At 41.9% G+C, this 16,943-nt stretch overlaps 1 protein-coding gene across 1 annotated transcript; it reads right to left on the bottom strand.

Moving 5' to 3' along the window:
- Positions 1–540: 540 nt before the first annotated feature.
- Positions 541–16,431, bottom strand: rasgrp4 (RAS guanyl releasing protein 4). Its single transcript, XM_077612041.1, has 17 exons — positions 16,124–16,431; positions 11,005–11,141; positions 10,678–10,789; positions 9,767–9,829; positions 9,539–9,667; positions 8,035–8,176; positions 7,323–7,496; positions 6,835–6,951; positions 5,622–5,897; positions 5,476–5,556; positions 4,114–4,218; positions 3,909–4,018; positions 3,145–3,295; positions 3,031–3,067; positions 2,731–2,868; positions 1,815–1,999; positions 541–1,751 (listed from the first exon to the last, which is right to left on the bottom strand). Exons 1-17 carry the CDS (start codon positions 16,138–16,140, stop codon positions 1,638–1,640), a joined length of 2,088 nt encoding a protein of 695 aa, XP_077468167.1. The 5' UTR covers positions 16,141–16,431; the 3' UTR covers positions 541–1,637.
- Positions 16,432–16,943: the final 512 nt, after the last annotated feature.

Genomic DNA, 16,943 nt, shown 5'->3' with positions numbered 1-16,943 from the left:
TCAAAGTGGATGTGTCCTTAAAATGGCCGAAAAGTGACGACGCCGAGAAGTCCGTCCCCATTGGCTCACCACCGTCGCGCTCGATGACGTCACTATCAATCGCGCCTAATGAAATGAACCTACAGCTGTCGAAATTGCCGGAAGGGTAAGAAACGCTCACTTTTTTTGTGGAAAAACGATCTATTGTATGAACAAAAGTAATCATAAACTTACATAATACACGTATAAAACTGAAATGAAACAATCAAGTCATGCTTGCCGCCCATTTCGAAAAACGTGTCTTGTCCATAAGCGATTCCACTTTGGCAAAAATTGAGTGCACGCCGTAACATATTGACCATTTCTGTGAATATTTTGAAGCGTAATGATCAAACTTTAACCAAACTACATAAACAATTCTTAGATCTTAGCCTACTTGCCTTTGTTTAGGTTTAAAACTGTTTTGTGACTATTGATTGTGCATTTTCCAAAGAAAAGTGACCATGGGTTGTTGCTCCTTTTAGTTCAATCTATCCAAATTCAGTAAAGTAGGCCATGATGTGAGAGTTGAGACTTGAATACAATTTTTTAATGGTAGTTTCAACACTTGAGAACAAAAAAAAATGAGAAGAAATTCCGTTTTAGTGTCCATTTCCCTTCACGGATTCAATAGGGAAACATTAGCACCACAGATGACGATGTCCTTAATTTAACCCTTTGATACCTGAATTTACGTTTAACAAATATACACAAAATATTTGAGTGAAAACTAGTACTACATAAAATTGCAATCATTGAAAAAAAGCCTACATAAAATGAACACTTTGTCTGCATTTAAATTTAGTCCAAACTGTACTCATACACTCATACATTGGCTTCTTAATCACAAATAAAGAGCGCCCTCCTGCGGTTGGTTGTGGCTAATGTTTACTCCATGTTCGGCGAATATAACATTTCTGATTACATGTCAAATTTTATTTGTAGCACTTGAGTATAAGTCGCAGGCGATGTATGAAAAAAAAGTTTAATTAATAGTCTGAAAAGTACGGCACATTGAAAAATACAACACAAAATGGAAAATTTAAACAAAAATCCTAAAGAAATAAATAGAAATGTTTTTGTAATTTTAATACCATACGCCGGTGTAAATTAATTGAACGTCTATTGTTTTCATGAGAAGTGGCTGGAGGAATAAATAATTATATAAAAAATAGTAATAATAAAAAATAGAAAATTAAATAGAAATATACAACTAAAGTTGGATCATCTGAAATCATAAAAAAAGGAAAACAAAAGTAGTAAAATTCAAATAAATGCATTAAAAAAAGCAATTTATTACATTTAATTAAATTTCTTATTATTATTTTGACTCATGGATTTTCATTGACAAGGCTTTTATTCTTAAACTCACCAAAAGATTGTCAATTTGTTATGCTAACTGCTACTTATTTAACCTGTTCGTATTTGTGCCAAATTCAAAAACTGTCCCCCAAAAATGCAACTTATTTTAGTTTTCCTTCCGCCATATTTATTCCCCCCAAAAATAAGGTCCTTGTTTGCTAGCCCAGTGCTTTTTGATGTATTAAAATGTGAAATGTAAATTCAGGCATCGAAGGGTTAAATTCGATAGGAATCTCGATAAAATTCCCTGAGTCCATTCAGTCAGGTTCCCGGTTCTTCTCCTTGCTGAGGTGAAGCTGCTCCAGTTTTCCGGGCAGAAAAGAGACCGGCGCCGAGCACCCGCGACTCCTCGGGGGAGGCAACGTGTTGGCCTGACAGGGAAAAAAAAAAAACTCAAATAAAAACAAAAACAAAATTAGCCTAGCCTATCCTACCTTTCCGGGAACGTTGTGGTAGTACGTCTTTCGCTCCTTCTTCTCCTGAGGGGTCCACACTCCGGGGTCCGTCTGCGTGTAATGTACCCACACACCCGAGGTGTCTACGGTTTTCCTGAAGGGGGCGCCCTTGTGGGCTTCCGAATCGTTCCCGTGGGGGAAGAAGAAGGCTTCTTCGTCGGAATCTGATAGGCGGAACACACGAAGGAGTATTAGGACCGATTGAGGAAATAGGGAAGAAAAATTGGTATGGTATATAATCGCAATATTACGGGATTAAAATCGTCGCAGGTTTAAGTTGGAATGTTATGAGACAGATGTCGTAATTTCACCTTTCGTGTCACGACTTTGTGTAACTTGACGTAACGTTACGAGAACAACGATAAGAATGTTACAAAATTGAAGGTGTAATATGACCAGAAAACACTTATTAGTAGTATTACAGTAATCCCTCGAATATCGTGGTTAATGTAGATCAGACATGGCCGTGATAATCGAAAAATCGTAAAGTAGGGTCACCCCTATTATAACTACCTATTTTTTCTCTCTTCAGTGCTGTTTCCTAGTAGCTTACGAGTTTTAGCGTGGATTTTCAAATTTTTATGAATTTAAAAAAAATAAAATAATTTATAGCAGAAAAAATCGCTAAGTGAATTCGCGCTAAGTGAATTCGCGCTAAGTGAATTCGCGCTAAGTGAATTCGCGCTAAGTGAATTCGCGCTAAGTGAATTCGCGCTAAGTGAATTCGCGCTAAGTGAATTCGCGCTAAGTGAATTCGCGCTAAGTGAATTCGCGCTAAGTGAATTCGCGCTAAGTGAATTCGCGCTAAGTGAATTCGCGCTAAGTGAATTCGCGCTAAGTGAATTCGCGCTAAGTCATTTCGGCAATGCGATAGTTGGCGACGTGCGTCGTGGACACTTACTCGGCACCGCGCCCTTGGTTCGGGAGTCGGCGGCGGGGGTGCACGGGCAGGACCCGCCGCTGTTTTTGTGTTTCTTCATGCACTCGATTCCCACCAGGTCGCGGCAGTGTCTGTGGCAGTTCATCCCGCAACCTGCAAAGGGAAACGGCTCGTGAACAAGTCTGGCTTAAGGTCGTTTCGTTTTACTCTCTCGTCGGCCATTACGCTTCATTCAATTCAAATCAACAAAAAACGGGATCCAAAATTGACTGGAAATGGCCCAAAATTAATAGCAAGTAACATGCGCTCACGTACCTTTGCATTGGTAGCCTTGCTTGACGACACCCCTCAGCTGCAAGAAAATACAGCACGCTATGCGCCGTCTTCCGATTGGAGTCGGAGTCCCGCGTCGCATTAGAAAAAACTCACGTGACCGCCGCAGATGTCGCAGAACGTATTCTTTTTGTAGCTCGTCTCGTGAAAGTTGTGCGCTTCGTTGAAGTTGTAGCCTAGCTTGGCGCAGACCGACATCCCGCGCACGAAGTAGGACGTCATCTCCTCGCGGCTAATTTGACCTGCCCTACGAAGGAGGAGGGCAATTAATTTTTTTTAGACGTTAACATCAATTTTACAATACGGAGATAATCCCAAATCTAAGTCCTTGAGGTACGACAACTAGGTACGGCTAATCGCTATGCTAACATTGAATTGAATGCATTTATTGTCATTATACAAGTATAGTGAGATTTAAAGTGCACAAATAACAACAACAAACAAACAAATAGATCAACAATAAATAATGACAATGAATAATAAATAAATAATCAATAAATAAGTAGTCAACAACTTAAATAAGTAGGGAAGTGCACAAATAACAACAAAAAACAAACAGATAAATTATCAATAAATAATAAAAATAAATAGTCAATATAATAAAAGTAGTAGTCAACGTAGAAGCGGGATAAAAATGTAAATAGTTCATTTACTGTATTTTCCGAACTAAAAGACTAAAGTGCGCCGTATAAGCCGACGCCCCTTCGGTAGCGTATTACACCAGTCTTTACCAAATGACTAAATATATATTTTTAAAATAAAAATTCTTAGCAATTTTTTTTTAGGAATTTACATGGAAAAAAAATCAAGTTCAAAAGTGTCCCTACTGCGAAAGACGGAGGAAGCACAGTTGGCGTCACCTGTCGTTTTGCCGCGTACAGAAAGAGAAAGGGAAGTTGGCTGCGATTTTCTCAAAGTCCTCCAGGGGGACGAAGCCGTCCTGCTTGTGGTCATAGTTCTTCATGATGGACTGAAACGGGGAGACACAGAAACCACCGCCTGCGTTCACCGCTTCTGCTTTGCCGTAACGGCGAATAAGGAAGCGAAACGCGGCCTCGTACTCACATCCACCATCTGTTTGACGTGTTTGGAAATGGTGTCCGGGTCCAGGCGGGGGGCCACCCCGGACCCCCAATCGGCCACCACCGGCGCTTTAACTGGAGTGACGGGCTGCGTAAAAAAAACCACAACGCACGCATTTTGAAATGTAATGTGTTCGACTGACGGTTGCATTTGTTTTCTTCCAAAAACGATCACGCCGCTAATGCTAAAGTCCGCTAGCTTGGTAAAGGTAAACTAGAAATTTCAGATGCTTGACCACTCTACCGGTGAGAAAAACACACAAACGATACATCAGCCGTTTATAAATAATATACCGTATTTTCTCGCATATACGCCGTATTTTTCGCCCAAAAAAAATGATGACTGAATCAAGGGTATGGCTTATATGCGCACAAATTAGACTTGACATGCACAAAACTGCAAGGTGACAAAGACGAAATCCATAACGCAAAACAATGCGGCCGATACGGTCATTTATTTCAAAATAGAGATAAACAGATAAAATGGGAAACAAAATTTATTTTGACGTCTATGAATGAAATTCAAGAAAAAAATTAACCGTATCTTGCATAAAATATGATAAAACTCACTCGTGCCTGCCTACCATTGCTCGCCCATCTTTAATAGGGTGACAAACTAGACCCCTACAGACACACGCCTTATAATCCAGTGCGCTTTATATATGGACCGATACTAAAATTGTTATCACGATAAAATAAAATAAATCAGTCGATAGGGTACACCATCCTCTACAGCTCTCACAACTACAGCAAGCAGCCCCCCGACTCTACTATTTTCCCCGTAGAAAAGGTACTGCGCAGTGACTGCTGGGATATGTAGTAGTTCTTTTGTCAATACACCCAATGGATTGTGGCCTGGACATCAACATCAACACATCTTAACGAAGCATGGAAGACAGCGTTGGAATAGTTACGCTAGTTACTAGCTGGCTACTATTTGCGAATGGATTGTGGCCGCCTGGACGAACGTATAAAACTCAGCATTTTCGATGACTCATTTGGACAATTGTTCAATTCGGACACAGAAAAAGGAGGACTTTGATGGATTTGTGGGTGGTGATGACGTGAGTACATTGTAAATAAAGTACAACCGAACTCAGTTTTGCTTCCGTTGCCTTTTTAAAAATGTGTTTTTAGCATGTGGGTGTAGCGTGTATGTTTAAGATGGTGTATATTTTGCCATGCCTGGCTGTGTCTATAAAAACGGTGCGTCCTTTGTGTGTGTGTCAAATACAGAAATAGCACTCGTTGCTGACACCGCGGCTAAAAATACGATGCGCCGTATAGTCGTGAAAATACGGTACTCATTGGTGGGTGAGTTAGTGTCCCAGTTGTGTGACCTGACCTGGATTTTGGGGTTCTTGGGTTCCTTGGTGTAGGACAGTTCATAAATTTGATCCTCGGTGTAGTAGAGGTCTAAAGACAGCTGAAGCATCCCAGACGCGATTGGCCACGGGTCTCCTCGGAGGCGACCGGTCGGTGGTCTCCTACCGTCAACAGGTGCAAGAGGTCTTTGTTGGCCTCGAAGGGCGGCGAGAGCGCGTGCAGCTCCAGCAGCTCGTTGATGTTGCTGTGGAGGTGCTGCAGCTTGCTCAGGTTGATCTTGTCCCCGTCCACAAAGTCGGGCAGCGCCTCGTTGAGGACGATCAGGTCTTTGAGGTGCACGCCCAGGATGGGCACCTTGAAGCCGGAGCATTCGCCGTACACGCGCCGGTAGTTGCCGTAGTTGCTGCGAGACGACAGCAACTCGGTCATCTCGCTCAAAGCCTGAAGGCCAAGGGCGAGGTGGGGACGGGGGGACAGGGGGGGTTCGTTAGTTACTCGCCTGGACTATAATCTGCTCTACCTAGTCTAGACCCGCTATGGACTCAATTGGGATTTGACGGAGCCACGACTCAGTCTTTTTTGTCCTTTGGACATGTTAATATTTAATGTGGGAAAATTTCAGTATTCAGAATTTCGGTCGTTTGTTTTGCCTACCGTATTTCCGGACTATAAATCACTTTTTTCATCGTTGGTCTGGGCCTGCAATTGTGTTTTTTTATTTTGTTTCAATCTGACACCAAAATCTTACGTTGTATTTTTTAGGCTACAATTATCCAGAAAATTGTTCAACCACACAAGCCAGGGGACAACATCCAAAGCCCACACAATGAGGACCCACCTGGGATTGAACCCTCGACCCCAGAACTGTGAGCCCGACGTGCCCTGCAATGTAAGTTGTTTACTTTTATTCGCCTTTCCTTCTGCATTCTTTGGCTATTGCGTGTTCTACTCAAGTACGACTTCTAGATATATTTTTGGGAATATCCCAAAAATAATTCAATGCGATAAATTAAGCTATCTTTGTTTTGACTTTCTCGACTTTTTTGCTGGCGCTGGACATTTTTTTTCTTTTCTTCTTCCAAGTTTAGTGCAAAATATTTGTTGGAAAATTCTTATAATTTTCTTCCTGGTAGCCCTTAACTCGCCACTCCCGGTCACAGTTTTAGACAAAAACTGGGAAGTCTGGCGTTAAGTAATCATGTTTCCCATTCTCTGTCAGCCCTCCCAGTCAAAATGACTTGGGTTGGACGTCTCACGTTCGCAATGGCAGCCAATGAGTCCAAATATTTTTGCAAAAAAATCCAATTTTACTCTTTGGGGGAACAAAATTTTGGACACCCTTGGTCTAAATGGACTTTGTATGATTCCGTTGGAGTACCTTGGTGATATCAGGAGGCAGCAGGTTGTACGTGTCTTTGAGGCGGGAGATGGCGCTGTGACAAAGACCTCCGGTGACGGCCATCAGGGTGTTGAAGTTCTGCAGAGCTCGAAGTCTCTATTAGGCCCAGAACCAAGAAAAAAATCAGAAATAAATATGGAGGGGGAAAATGTGAATCAGGGGGCGGCTTATACGAGAGAAATTGTAAAAATCTACGATTTTAAGGCCATTTTCTATGGGGAAAATAGTAGAGTCGGGGGCTGTTTGCCGTAGTTGTGAGAGCTGTAGAGGATGGTGTACCCTATTCACTGATTTATTTGATTTTATCGTGATAACAATTTTAGTATTGGTCCATATATAAAGCGCACTGGATTATAAGGCGCCATGTCTATTTTGGAGAAAATTTAAGACTTTTAAGTGCGCCTTATAGTCGGGAAAATACAGTAGCTTAGTTTAGCGACAGAAACAAACTAATAGTGGGGTCCCACCTGAGCCACCTGGATGTACTTGGTGAAAACCTGTGCCCTCTGCTGGGCAGTGTGCCTGTTGAGAATCATCAGCTGGACCCACTGCGACACGCCGTTGCACATCATTACCGAGCGTTCCAGCGCCGGGTTGTCCCGCACCGAACCTCGCACCACGTAGCTGCGGTAGTCTAGGAACTGACCGGCGAGGAGTTTGACAACAAAAGGGAAGCGTCAGGTTACAACATCCTGTCTTCCAAAATAAAGCGCGTTACCCAATGTTCGGAAATCGAACCCGTGGATTTGGCTAAATGTACGTATTTAAAGAGCTTCCAATTACTAGCAACCTTTTGTTGTTTACCACGTCAGGTTTTACCAAACTACTAAATCTGCAATTTGTATGAAAACTACCAAAATGATATAAAAAAATAATAATAATAAGCAATGTTTTTTTTCCAGTAATTTTCACGGGAAAAAAACGAAAATGTTGAAAGTTCTCGTTTTGGCCATTTTAACTTACCTTGACAATTACTTTTTATATGCTACAGAAAGTTTTGCATTTCGCACATTGTCAAAACTTTGGAATTATTTTGAAAGTAGCGTGCTTACTTCATTTTGACGACGCGTGGAAAAAGGCTACCGAAATATGAAAACTACACCACATTGAAATATGTTTTTTTGGCAGCTCTGAAATGATTTATTTTGACCGTTGGGCGGACACGCTGTCGGATCTCACCGAAACGTTGCAAAAGTTCTTGAACTCCAGGTAGCTGAGGTGCTCGGCCATCTCGTCGGCCTCCATGTGGTCGAAGATGAGCGACACTTTTCTCTTTTTCACGCACGGCGAAGGGGCCTGCGACAAGTCCACGTAAGGACTTCTGCCAAAAAACAAAAAAAAAGCATGAAGACCAATATTTTCGTAGGAATTTGTTGCTTATTTATTAATATGGACTTTAAAAAAAATGATTCATCCTCTTAGGTAGCCTTTGTATTTGGCCTGGCCATTCCAATGAACAGTCAAATTGCCGTTTTTTCTCGCATATTAGCCGCATCCGCGTATAAGCCGCACCCTTAAAATGGTTGAATTTTCCAATTTCTCTCGTATAAGCCGCCCCCTGATTCACAATTTTCCCCTCCATATTCATGGTTTTTCTAGTGAGTACAAATGTGTTACTTTCAAGGGAAAATCTGAAGAAAAATCATCGCACGTGGTATTTTTGAGATACCGTGAATTGAAAGTATCGTCTGCTGGATTGCACATTATTTGGGTCAATATCATAAGAAAGTTAAATCAAAAAAGGAAGTCACGTGAGCAGTACAACAAGGAAGTCTAGTTTGTCATTCCTAGGTAAGATGGCGGCACCCGGAGCGAGCAATAGCAGGCAAAAGTAAGTGAGATTTTTCACATTAGTTTTAGGCTAATTCAAGGGTGTCAGACTCGGGTTGGTTCGCGGGCCGCTTTAACGTCAACTTGTTTTCACGTGGGCCGGACCATTTTAGATATAATATTTATATATATATTTTTTATAAATGGATTAAAAGAACTGGATTAAAAGCCCTGAATATTCCGTTTTTTATAGATCTAAACCAATGTTTATTTTAGCTTTTTTTATATATATTTTTAGATTTTACAAAATGATTTTTGAAATAAAAACCCGGAAAAAAATGATTAAAAAATTACAATTATTGATTTAAAAAGGGGAAAATCAGGAAGTTTAATATACATCTATACTCTTCATTTTAATTTGATCCTAAAACACAAAGTCGTCACTCATGATTTACTTTCCCTGGCCACACAAAATGATGCGGCGGGCCAGATTTGGCCCCCGGGCCGCCACTTTGACACCTGTGGTCTAATTTGTGCGCGTATACGCCCTGCCTCGATTCAGTCATCATTTTTTTGAGCGACAAATCCAGCGTATATGCGAGAAAATGCGGTACTTCAATTCTTTTTTTAGGCCTGTCCTCCTCTAATTTGGAGCTACTAATGAGAATATCTTCGAATATGGCCCGCACAAGAAGCTTCAATTCAGCCTACAGTCATTTGCAAGCCCCCATTTCAGACTCAAAAAAAAGAAAGGAATATGATATGCGGCCAGCTTTGCTTGGCGAAGCATCCTCGCCACGAGCGCATGTTGGAGCGTAAAGCATGCGCAAAAACCGGCGGGACCGCATCAAGGACATGCCAGAACCCAAGCCAACGGAGCGCGTGCCGATCCCAATTGCAGACGGGAGCTCACGGGCAGGTGGCGTCGGAGACGTGGGCCTCTTCCATGGCGTCCGAGCGCACCGACGCCCACAGGTCCCCCATGGTCCGCTCCAGGAGGGGGTCGGCCTCGAAGGCGGCGGGGAACTGGCCGATCCAGGTCCTGACCGCCGGGGCGCGAGGAAGAGCGCGTGTTTAGTAAGCACGGGACGGGGGCGGGGTGGGGCGGGGTTTGAGAGAAAGAACCGGTTCGGGAACGCACCTGACCAGGTGGCACACTTGACCCCGCCTCAGGCCTCTCTTGTCGGGAGGGCAGTCCTTGTACGTGTCCTTCGGTCAAGGAGAATGCCTTCCTTACTCATTTTTTTCCTGGTCTTTTGTCTCGCCTTATGACGCTTCAATTTCTCCCGAAGGAAAAGTACACTTTTCCAAATGCGGATTTGAACCCGTGTGAAAAAAGTCATGGCTCCACCCTCGTCTGATCACGAGTTCAGCGTGACGAACCAGTTTTTGCTACGCGGACTTCAATTCCACTGGCCACGCCTAAACCTGATTTCTGCCACTTAAGCGGAATCCATAAATCACGTCGAGAAATGACCTGCCAAAAAGTCCCACATTGTCATTTTTTTGTGAGAAAAGTCGTAATATGACGAGATAAAAATTGAAATATGACCGTCATCTTGTGATATTACAAGATTCAAATGGTAATATTACTCTAAAGTCGATTAAAGTCATTGTGTTGCTTGTAAATGCTAATGCTAACAGCACCTTTAGGTTAAAAAAAACTGAACAATTTAGGCAATTTCAAGCATTCAACCAACCAAGCAGCTAGCCTAGCATGCATGTTTTGGGAACGTGGGAGGAAACCGGAGTACCCGGAGAAAACCCACGTAAGCCCAGGGAGAACATAACAAACGCCACACAGGAGCTGCCTGCGAATGCTAACGCTAGTGATCGCTGCCGCCCTCTCACAGTCAAAACGGATTGGACATCTTGCGCCGTCTTTGGCAGCCAGTGAGCTCAATGTTATCCAATTGGAAAAAAAAATTGGGACACCGTGACCTCCCATTGGCTGTCATTTTCTCAGTCACCCGGAGAACAAAACGGCACTAATAACACGATATCGTCTCTCTACCAGACACGTAAAAACCCCGGGCTTGAGGACGAGGATATAAAGCCAGGAGCTTCTGGGCGAAGGTCTGCGACGGCACCACCCAGCTGTGCATCATCAGTGTCATGTGGACCATCTGGGACCCTCGGGGGCTGCACAGCTTCCCCTCCGCATCTGACGTAAGTACAAAAAAGACAAATTCACCTCCGGGTAAATGTTTCCCATGTTTCAACGGCTTCCAGAAAAGCCCTCGGGGGAACAAAAAGCTCCATTGTGTGATCCTTCTCTAGCATAGGACCCCCGCCCCCCCACAACCCTCCAATCCCCCCCGTCCCTCCCCCTGTGTAGCCCACACCTCATTTACATAAGCAGGTTATGATCAAACTGACCAAAGTAGCCCAGGCAGCGTAGGATGAGGTCATCCAGGCTGGCCGCGCTGGCGCTGGGGGCCGACGGGGGGCCCCGCAGGGCCCGGTTGATGTCCTGGGGACTGGGACATGTGTTGCGTCTGCGCGGCACCAGCTTCCTGGGAAATCAAATCCAATATTTTTGGACAACATTTCAAAAGTACAACTTGGCTTGTACAAAAACACACATTTTTTTCATTACTTCAAATCATTTAAAGGAAAAAATTGACAGTAATACCTCGTTTATGGCGGTAAATCGGTTCCAAGAACTACCACGATGTAGGGACAGTGTTTTTAAAGTGTGTGGCTCCAGTTTTTTTTATCTAGTTCTACAATGTCTTGTGTGTCTGTATTGATACTGCAACCAAGAACATTTCCCGAATACAGGATGAAATCAAGTTCTAATCTAACATTACTTTTAAAAACCTCAATGTACTATTTTTTTTGCTCCCAAAGGTAGACACTCCCCTCTTGTGGCCAGTAAAATAATGTACAATTGTGTGCTTTTGGCAGTCAAAGCATTGTAATAGGCTGGGGATTGGCATGCATAGGTTCTGGAGCCGCATGCGGCTCTTCAGCACCTTCCCAGTAGGTCCTTGGAGTTTTTTCAAAATTGTTTGAAAATGGGGGAGAGAAATATATTTTGGTTTGAATATGGTTTCTGTAGGACAGGGGTGTCAGACTCGGGTTGGTTCGCGGGCCGCGTTAACGTCAACTCGATTTCCTGTGGGCCGGACCATTTTAGATATAATATTTAGGTTTTTTTTATAAATGGATTAAAAGAACTGGATTAAAAGCCCTGAATATTCCGTTTTTTTATAGATCTAAAACAATGTTTATTTTAGCTTTTTTATATTTTTTTGATTTTACAAGATGATTTTTCAACTAAAAACACAGAAAAATGGATTAAAAAATTACAATTATTGATTTAAAAGGGGGAAAATCAGGAAATTTAATATACATCTATACTGTTCATTTTAATTTGATCCTAAAACAGAAAGTCGACACTCATGATTTACTTTCCCGGGCCACACAAAATGATGCGGCGGGCCAGATTTGGCCCCCGGGCCGCCACTTTGACACATGGAGGACAAACATGACACAAACATTCTTCATGTTTTCAATGCTGTAATAATGTGTAGAATATATTACTCCATTTGAACATTTGTTAACAATTTGCGTCACAGCCTGCGACACACGTTTCTATGCTAGCTAGGTGGCTATTGTAAACAAACCGGCGAGAAAAATAACGTAGAATTGGACGTTTCTTGGAGCCAATCATTTGCATGCCTTCCCAAAGCAGAAGGATTGCCTTAAAGTTACAACTTAAAATGTGAAAAATACAATAGAATATCGGCCTCCATATTTTTGCAATAAGCCGTATTTTTCTTTATGTATTTTCCTCTTTAAATCGACGCCAGCCTTTGAAAATCTCGTATCGGTGGACCACCCTAAATAACGACAAATTGAAGCAACGACACGTGAAAGATGTTGACATGCGCCATTTCCTTGTTTATCAGCTAACATCGACCGCGCATCGACGATCCTGTTTGCGTATTTAATTGTCTGCGGCCAGTTTTGTGTAAAAGTGTGCGTGCGTGCGTGCGACCGCTGCTCGCTCATATTGTGACATTACCAGGAAAGTCTGGCAGTTCACAGAAATGACGACAAGTTCCCTGAATGGCCAGACCTACATCCCCTTCCCCTAACCTCTGTGTAACTCGCACACACGCACCATTACGCAAGTGATATTACACGGCCGGTCCGTTATGATTACGTTTTACACTTCTGAAAAAAATAAATAAACATTATAACGGGCGTGTGTTCGGATTGGCGCCCTAATTTGACCTTGAATTGAAATGTGTTCATCACTCGTAGACGTCCAATTGTTCGTTCGTTCGTTCGTTAGCTGCCACCCTCCAACTTCAAATGGATTGGACGTCTCGAGGCTTTAGTGGCAGTTAATTAGTTAGCAACTGTGATGCATGAATTAAATTGAACTCAGCTAATTTTATATATATGTGTATATATATATGTGTATATATGTGTGTGTATATATATATATATACATACATACATATATATTTACACACATAAAATTAGCCGGGTTCAGTTTAATTATAATTTATATATATGTGTATATATATATATCTGAGTATATAAATGTGTGTGTATGTATATATATATATAAATATCTGTATATATGTATGTGTGTATATATATGTATATAAATATCTGTATATATAAATATCTTTATATATATATTTACGTATATATATGTATATATATATGTATGTATGTATATATGTGTATATATATGTGTGTATATATATATATATACATACACATACACATATATATATATATATATACACATATATACATACATACATATATATATATATACACAGATATTTATATATATATATATATATATATATATATATATATATATATATATATATATATATATATATATATAGGGTTGGAACAAACAATTATTTTGACCACTTTTGCTTTTTGTGACTAATGCACGTAAGAACCCAAAACGTGGATTTTGCAAGGATGTGACCTGTCAAAGCAAATGTAATAAATAAAAGACTAGGGGAGCACTCTAGTTCCCACCTTAAAATTCATTTATTTTCATTTGAATGAATTTTGCTCAATTGGACATCTATTGGCGTCATTGGCTCAGAAGCATCAAGAAGCAAGTGTCTCTTAATGGCGTCACAAGGGAGGAAGTTGTTCACCTTTTTCCTCAGCGCCGTCTTTCCTCTTTCTTCATGCTATTTGTGTCGGGAAACCGCTTCCCCTTTTCTTTCCCCCTTGGAACCCCCCCTTTCTTGTTCCCATTTATGTCGGGACTCCTGGCAACAAAACCCCAAGCCCCCTGACACCCCCAAGCCCCTCCCCACCCTCCTCCACAAGGGAATATGCAAATTCCTCGCTTTCTGTCCTTAATTGATTAATTGAAGGCCCTTTTCAAGGGAGAGATTGTGTGGGCCTCACAATTTACATGAAGGGATGCTTCTCCTTTCATCCATAATGCTAATGCTAACAGCACCTTTAGCTTCTTATATTCAAGTACGCATACTCATGAGATGAATAAATAGGTGATCAAGACCCCTTCTGTAGCCGTTTGCCTCTGCATAGAGGGGAATCGGGACCGAATCGAAGGCAGGGATTCCGGGAGAGGAAAACGACAGGTGAAACTCGTTGTTGTTATCGTGCGATGACAAAATGGAAAGTGCGTCAGTGGAGGAAGTACGTGATTCTGCTGAGATTTTACCATAATAAAGTTCATATTCAAAATTAGCATAACAGAGAGGGAGTGGTCAAAATATTTTTAAATTTAAGTAAAATGTTTTTCCAATGTATTTCCCATTTAAAAACACTGCAAATATACTTGTATTTAGATTAGATTATGATTATATTAGGATTAAATTTGGATTATATTAGGATTAGATTATGATTAAATTAGGATTAGATTAGGATTGGATTAGGATTGGATTAGGATTGGATTAGGATTGGATTAGGATTGGATTAGGATTGGATTAGGATTGGATTAGGATTGGATTAGGATTGGATTAGGATTGGATTAGGATTGGATTAGGATTGGATTAGGATTGGATTAGGATTGGATTGGGATTGGATTGGGATTGGATTGGGATTGGATTGGGATTGGGATTGGATTAGATTAGGATTAGACAGAATGTATGCCATTGTCGATTTTCACTAGGGACTACATACGTTTTATTTTAGAACATGCGCGTGATTTACTTTCCCAGACCACGCAAGATGATGTGGCGGTCCCAATTTGGCCCCACGTGCCTCGGGTTTAACACCATGCCACGATTCGGGACGAAATAACAGTAAAACCCCAAGAGCAGACATTTTTCGACAGTCAATGGTAGAATCTTGTCAAAGAATATTAAAAAAAGAAATGATCAAGACCCACACAGGTCTGCGTGTCACTATTGAAATGGTTGAAACCGATGGCGTAATTGAAAGCAAAGATTCCAGCGAAGGGGCGTGGCTAAAATTCATTTAAGCAAACTATATAGCATAACTAGCAAATAATGACGCAACACGTAACATCAACCATAGAAATATTCAGGAAGAAACCTGAACTTTGAGCATTGTTTACATCCCTCGCGCTGCAATGCATGCTGGGATGCAGGGGGCACTCTTGATTACCTGCTCATCCTCTTGTTCTTTTCTATTTTTACTGTAACGACTGTTCTAGTGATTGTGGCAATTGCACAATTCTGCTCCCAAAGGTTGTTGGGTCTTTTGTTACAGTCAATAATTACAACAACCCTCATTGGAAAAAAATAAGTAAAATGATGTATTTATATTCAATCATGTATATTTATCTATTTCCCTTTTGCACGTAGAGCAATTTGATGACATCCTCGTTTTTGTGTGGCCCACAAAATTCAATCATATGTATTGGCTTTATGCTTTCCATAAAGATAAATTGCAAATACAATTTCATATTTCCTGGGCTTATGCCCATACAAACAAAGTATATTAAAAAGATAAAAATAATTTATTTAATTTAAAATTTGATTTTGAAATTTTAATCCGGCGATCCAAAGTAAGCCCCCCCCATCCGCCAGACTAGGGGTAGGAAAACTATGGCTCTCGAGCCATATGTGGCTCTTTTCATGGGTGCATTAATCATATTTTTTTACCATTTCCACTTTTTTACTCTCGTTGATTAGCAACAGCGTAACTATGTTGTCAACACAATTTCAAGACTTTTCATACTTTTAAAGTGGTAAAATTAGGTGAAAACGGCACCAATTTTCATGTCATTTGACTTTGAAATTCGCAATTTGGCTCTCAAGGAATAACATTATAAATAAGAATTGTTTGTGGCTTCCCGACCCACCCGCGCCAGACTTTTGAACCTTCAACCCAAAAAACAGCTCTGACATTTAAGCATGCTGGCCAAACAAATGAGCCGCGAACCGCCCTCCAACACTCAAAAACCCCCACTAAACGATACTTTTTCTTGATGGTCTTCTTAACCACACCTGACTTGAAAACCTCTCGACGCACCCGGGTTTTCCCCGCCGTCGTTCGCGGCGTTTACCTCTTGGGCTTGTTCATCTCGTGTGCGTTCTCTCCTCCATCTGAGCGCTCGACCCCCTCACGCCGTCCTCGGCCCGGCGTCGGCCCCCTCGCCCGTCGGCCTGGGCGCACCTGCCTGCCGTCGACGAGGCGCTCGGAACGCGGAGAGCCAGGAAGGCGGAACGGAAGGCGAAAAAAAAAAAAATCACTTGTTGCGGCCACGCCAACGAGTCAGCATCTTAAATGGAGGAACTGGCTCTGGCGGATAGGGGAACTTGCATCGCTTTCTGTGTGAAAGGGGGAGGGCCGGCCGGGGGAGGCCGTCCACAGAGAATGGCGCACACATGCCCAGTTCGTGGAGGGAGTGTTGTGTATATGTGTGTATCTGTGTCTGTGTGTGTTTGTGTGGGTCATCAACAATCAACATGTGGCCCAGGAAGCAGCACTTAAAGGAACCTCCTGTTGAAATTAATATACCGACCACATTTTGCCTATTAGTTGGGGTCCTGGGTTCAAATCCAGGGCAATCCACCTGTGTGGAGTTTGCATGTTCTCCCCTGGGCCGTGTGGGTTTTCTCCGGGTACTCCATTTTCCTCCCACATTCTAAAAACATGCATGGTAGTCTGATTGGGCACTTTAAATTGCCTCTAGCTGTGAGTGATTGGTTGTTTGTCTCATTGTGTCCTGTGATTGGCTGGCCACCAATTCAGGGTGTTTCCTGCCTCTGGGGTGAAGTCAGCTGGGATAGGCTCCAGCACCCTCCGTGACCCTAGTGAGGATAAAGTGGTTCGGAAAGTGAATGATTGAATGAATTTTGCTCTTTGAGACAGTGATGTTTCGT

The sequence above is a fragment of the Stigmatopora argus genome, chromosome 10, assembly GCF_051989625.1.
Source record: "Stigmatopora argus isolate UIUO_Sarg chromosome 10, RoL_Sarg_1.0, whole genome shotgun sequence".
Lineage (NCBI taxonomy): Eukaryota > Metazoa > Chordata > Actinopteri > Syngnathiformes > Syngnathidae > Stigmatopora > Stigmatopora argus.
Note: the sequence above shows the minus strand (reverse complement) of the source record. Positions and strands in the feature narration are given on the sequence as shown.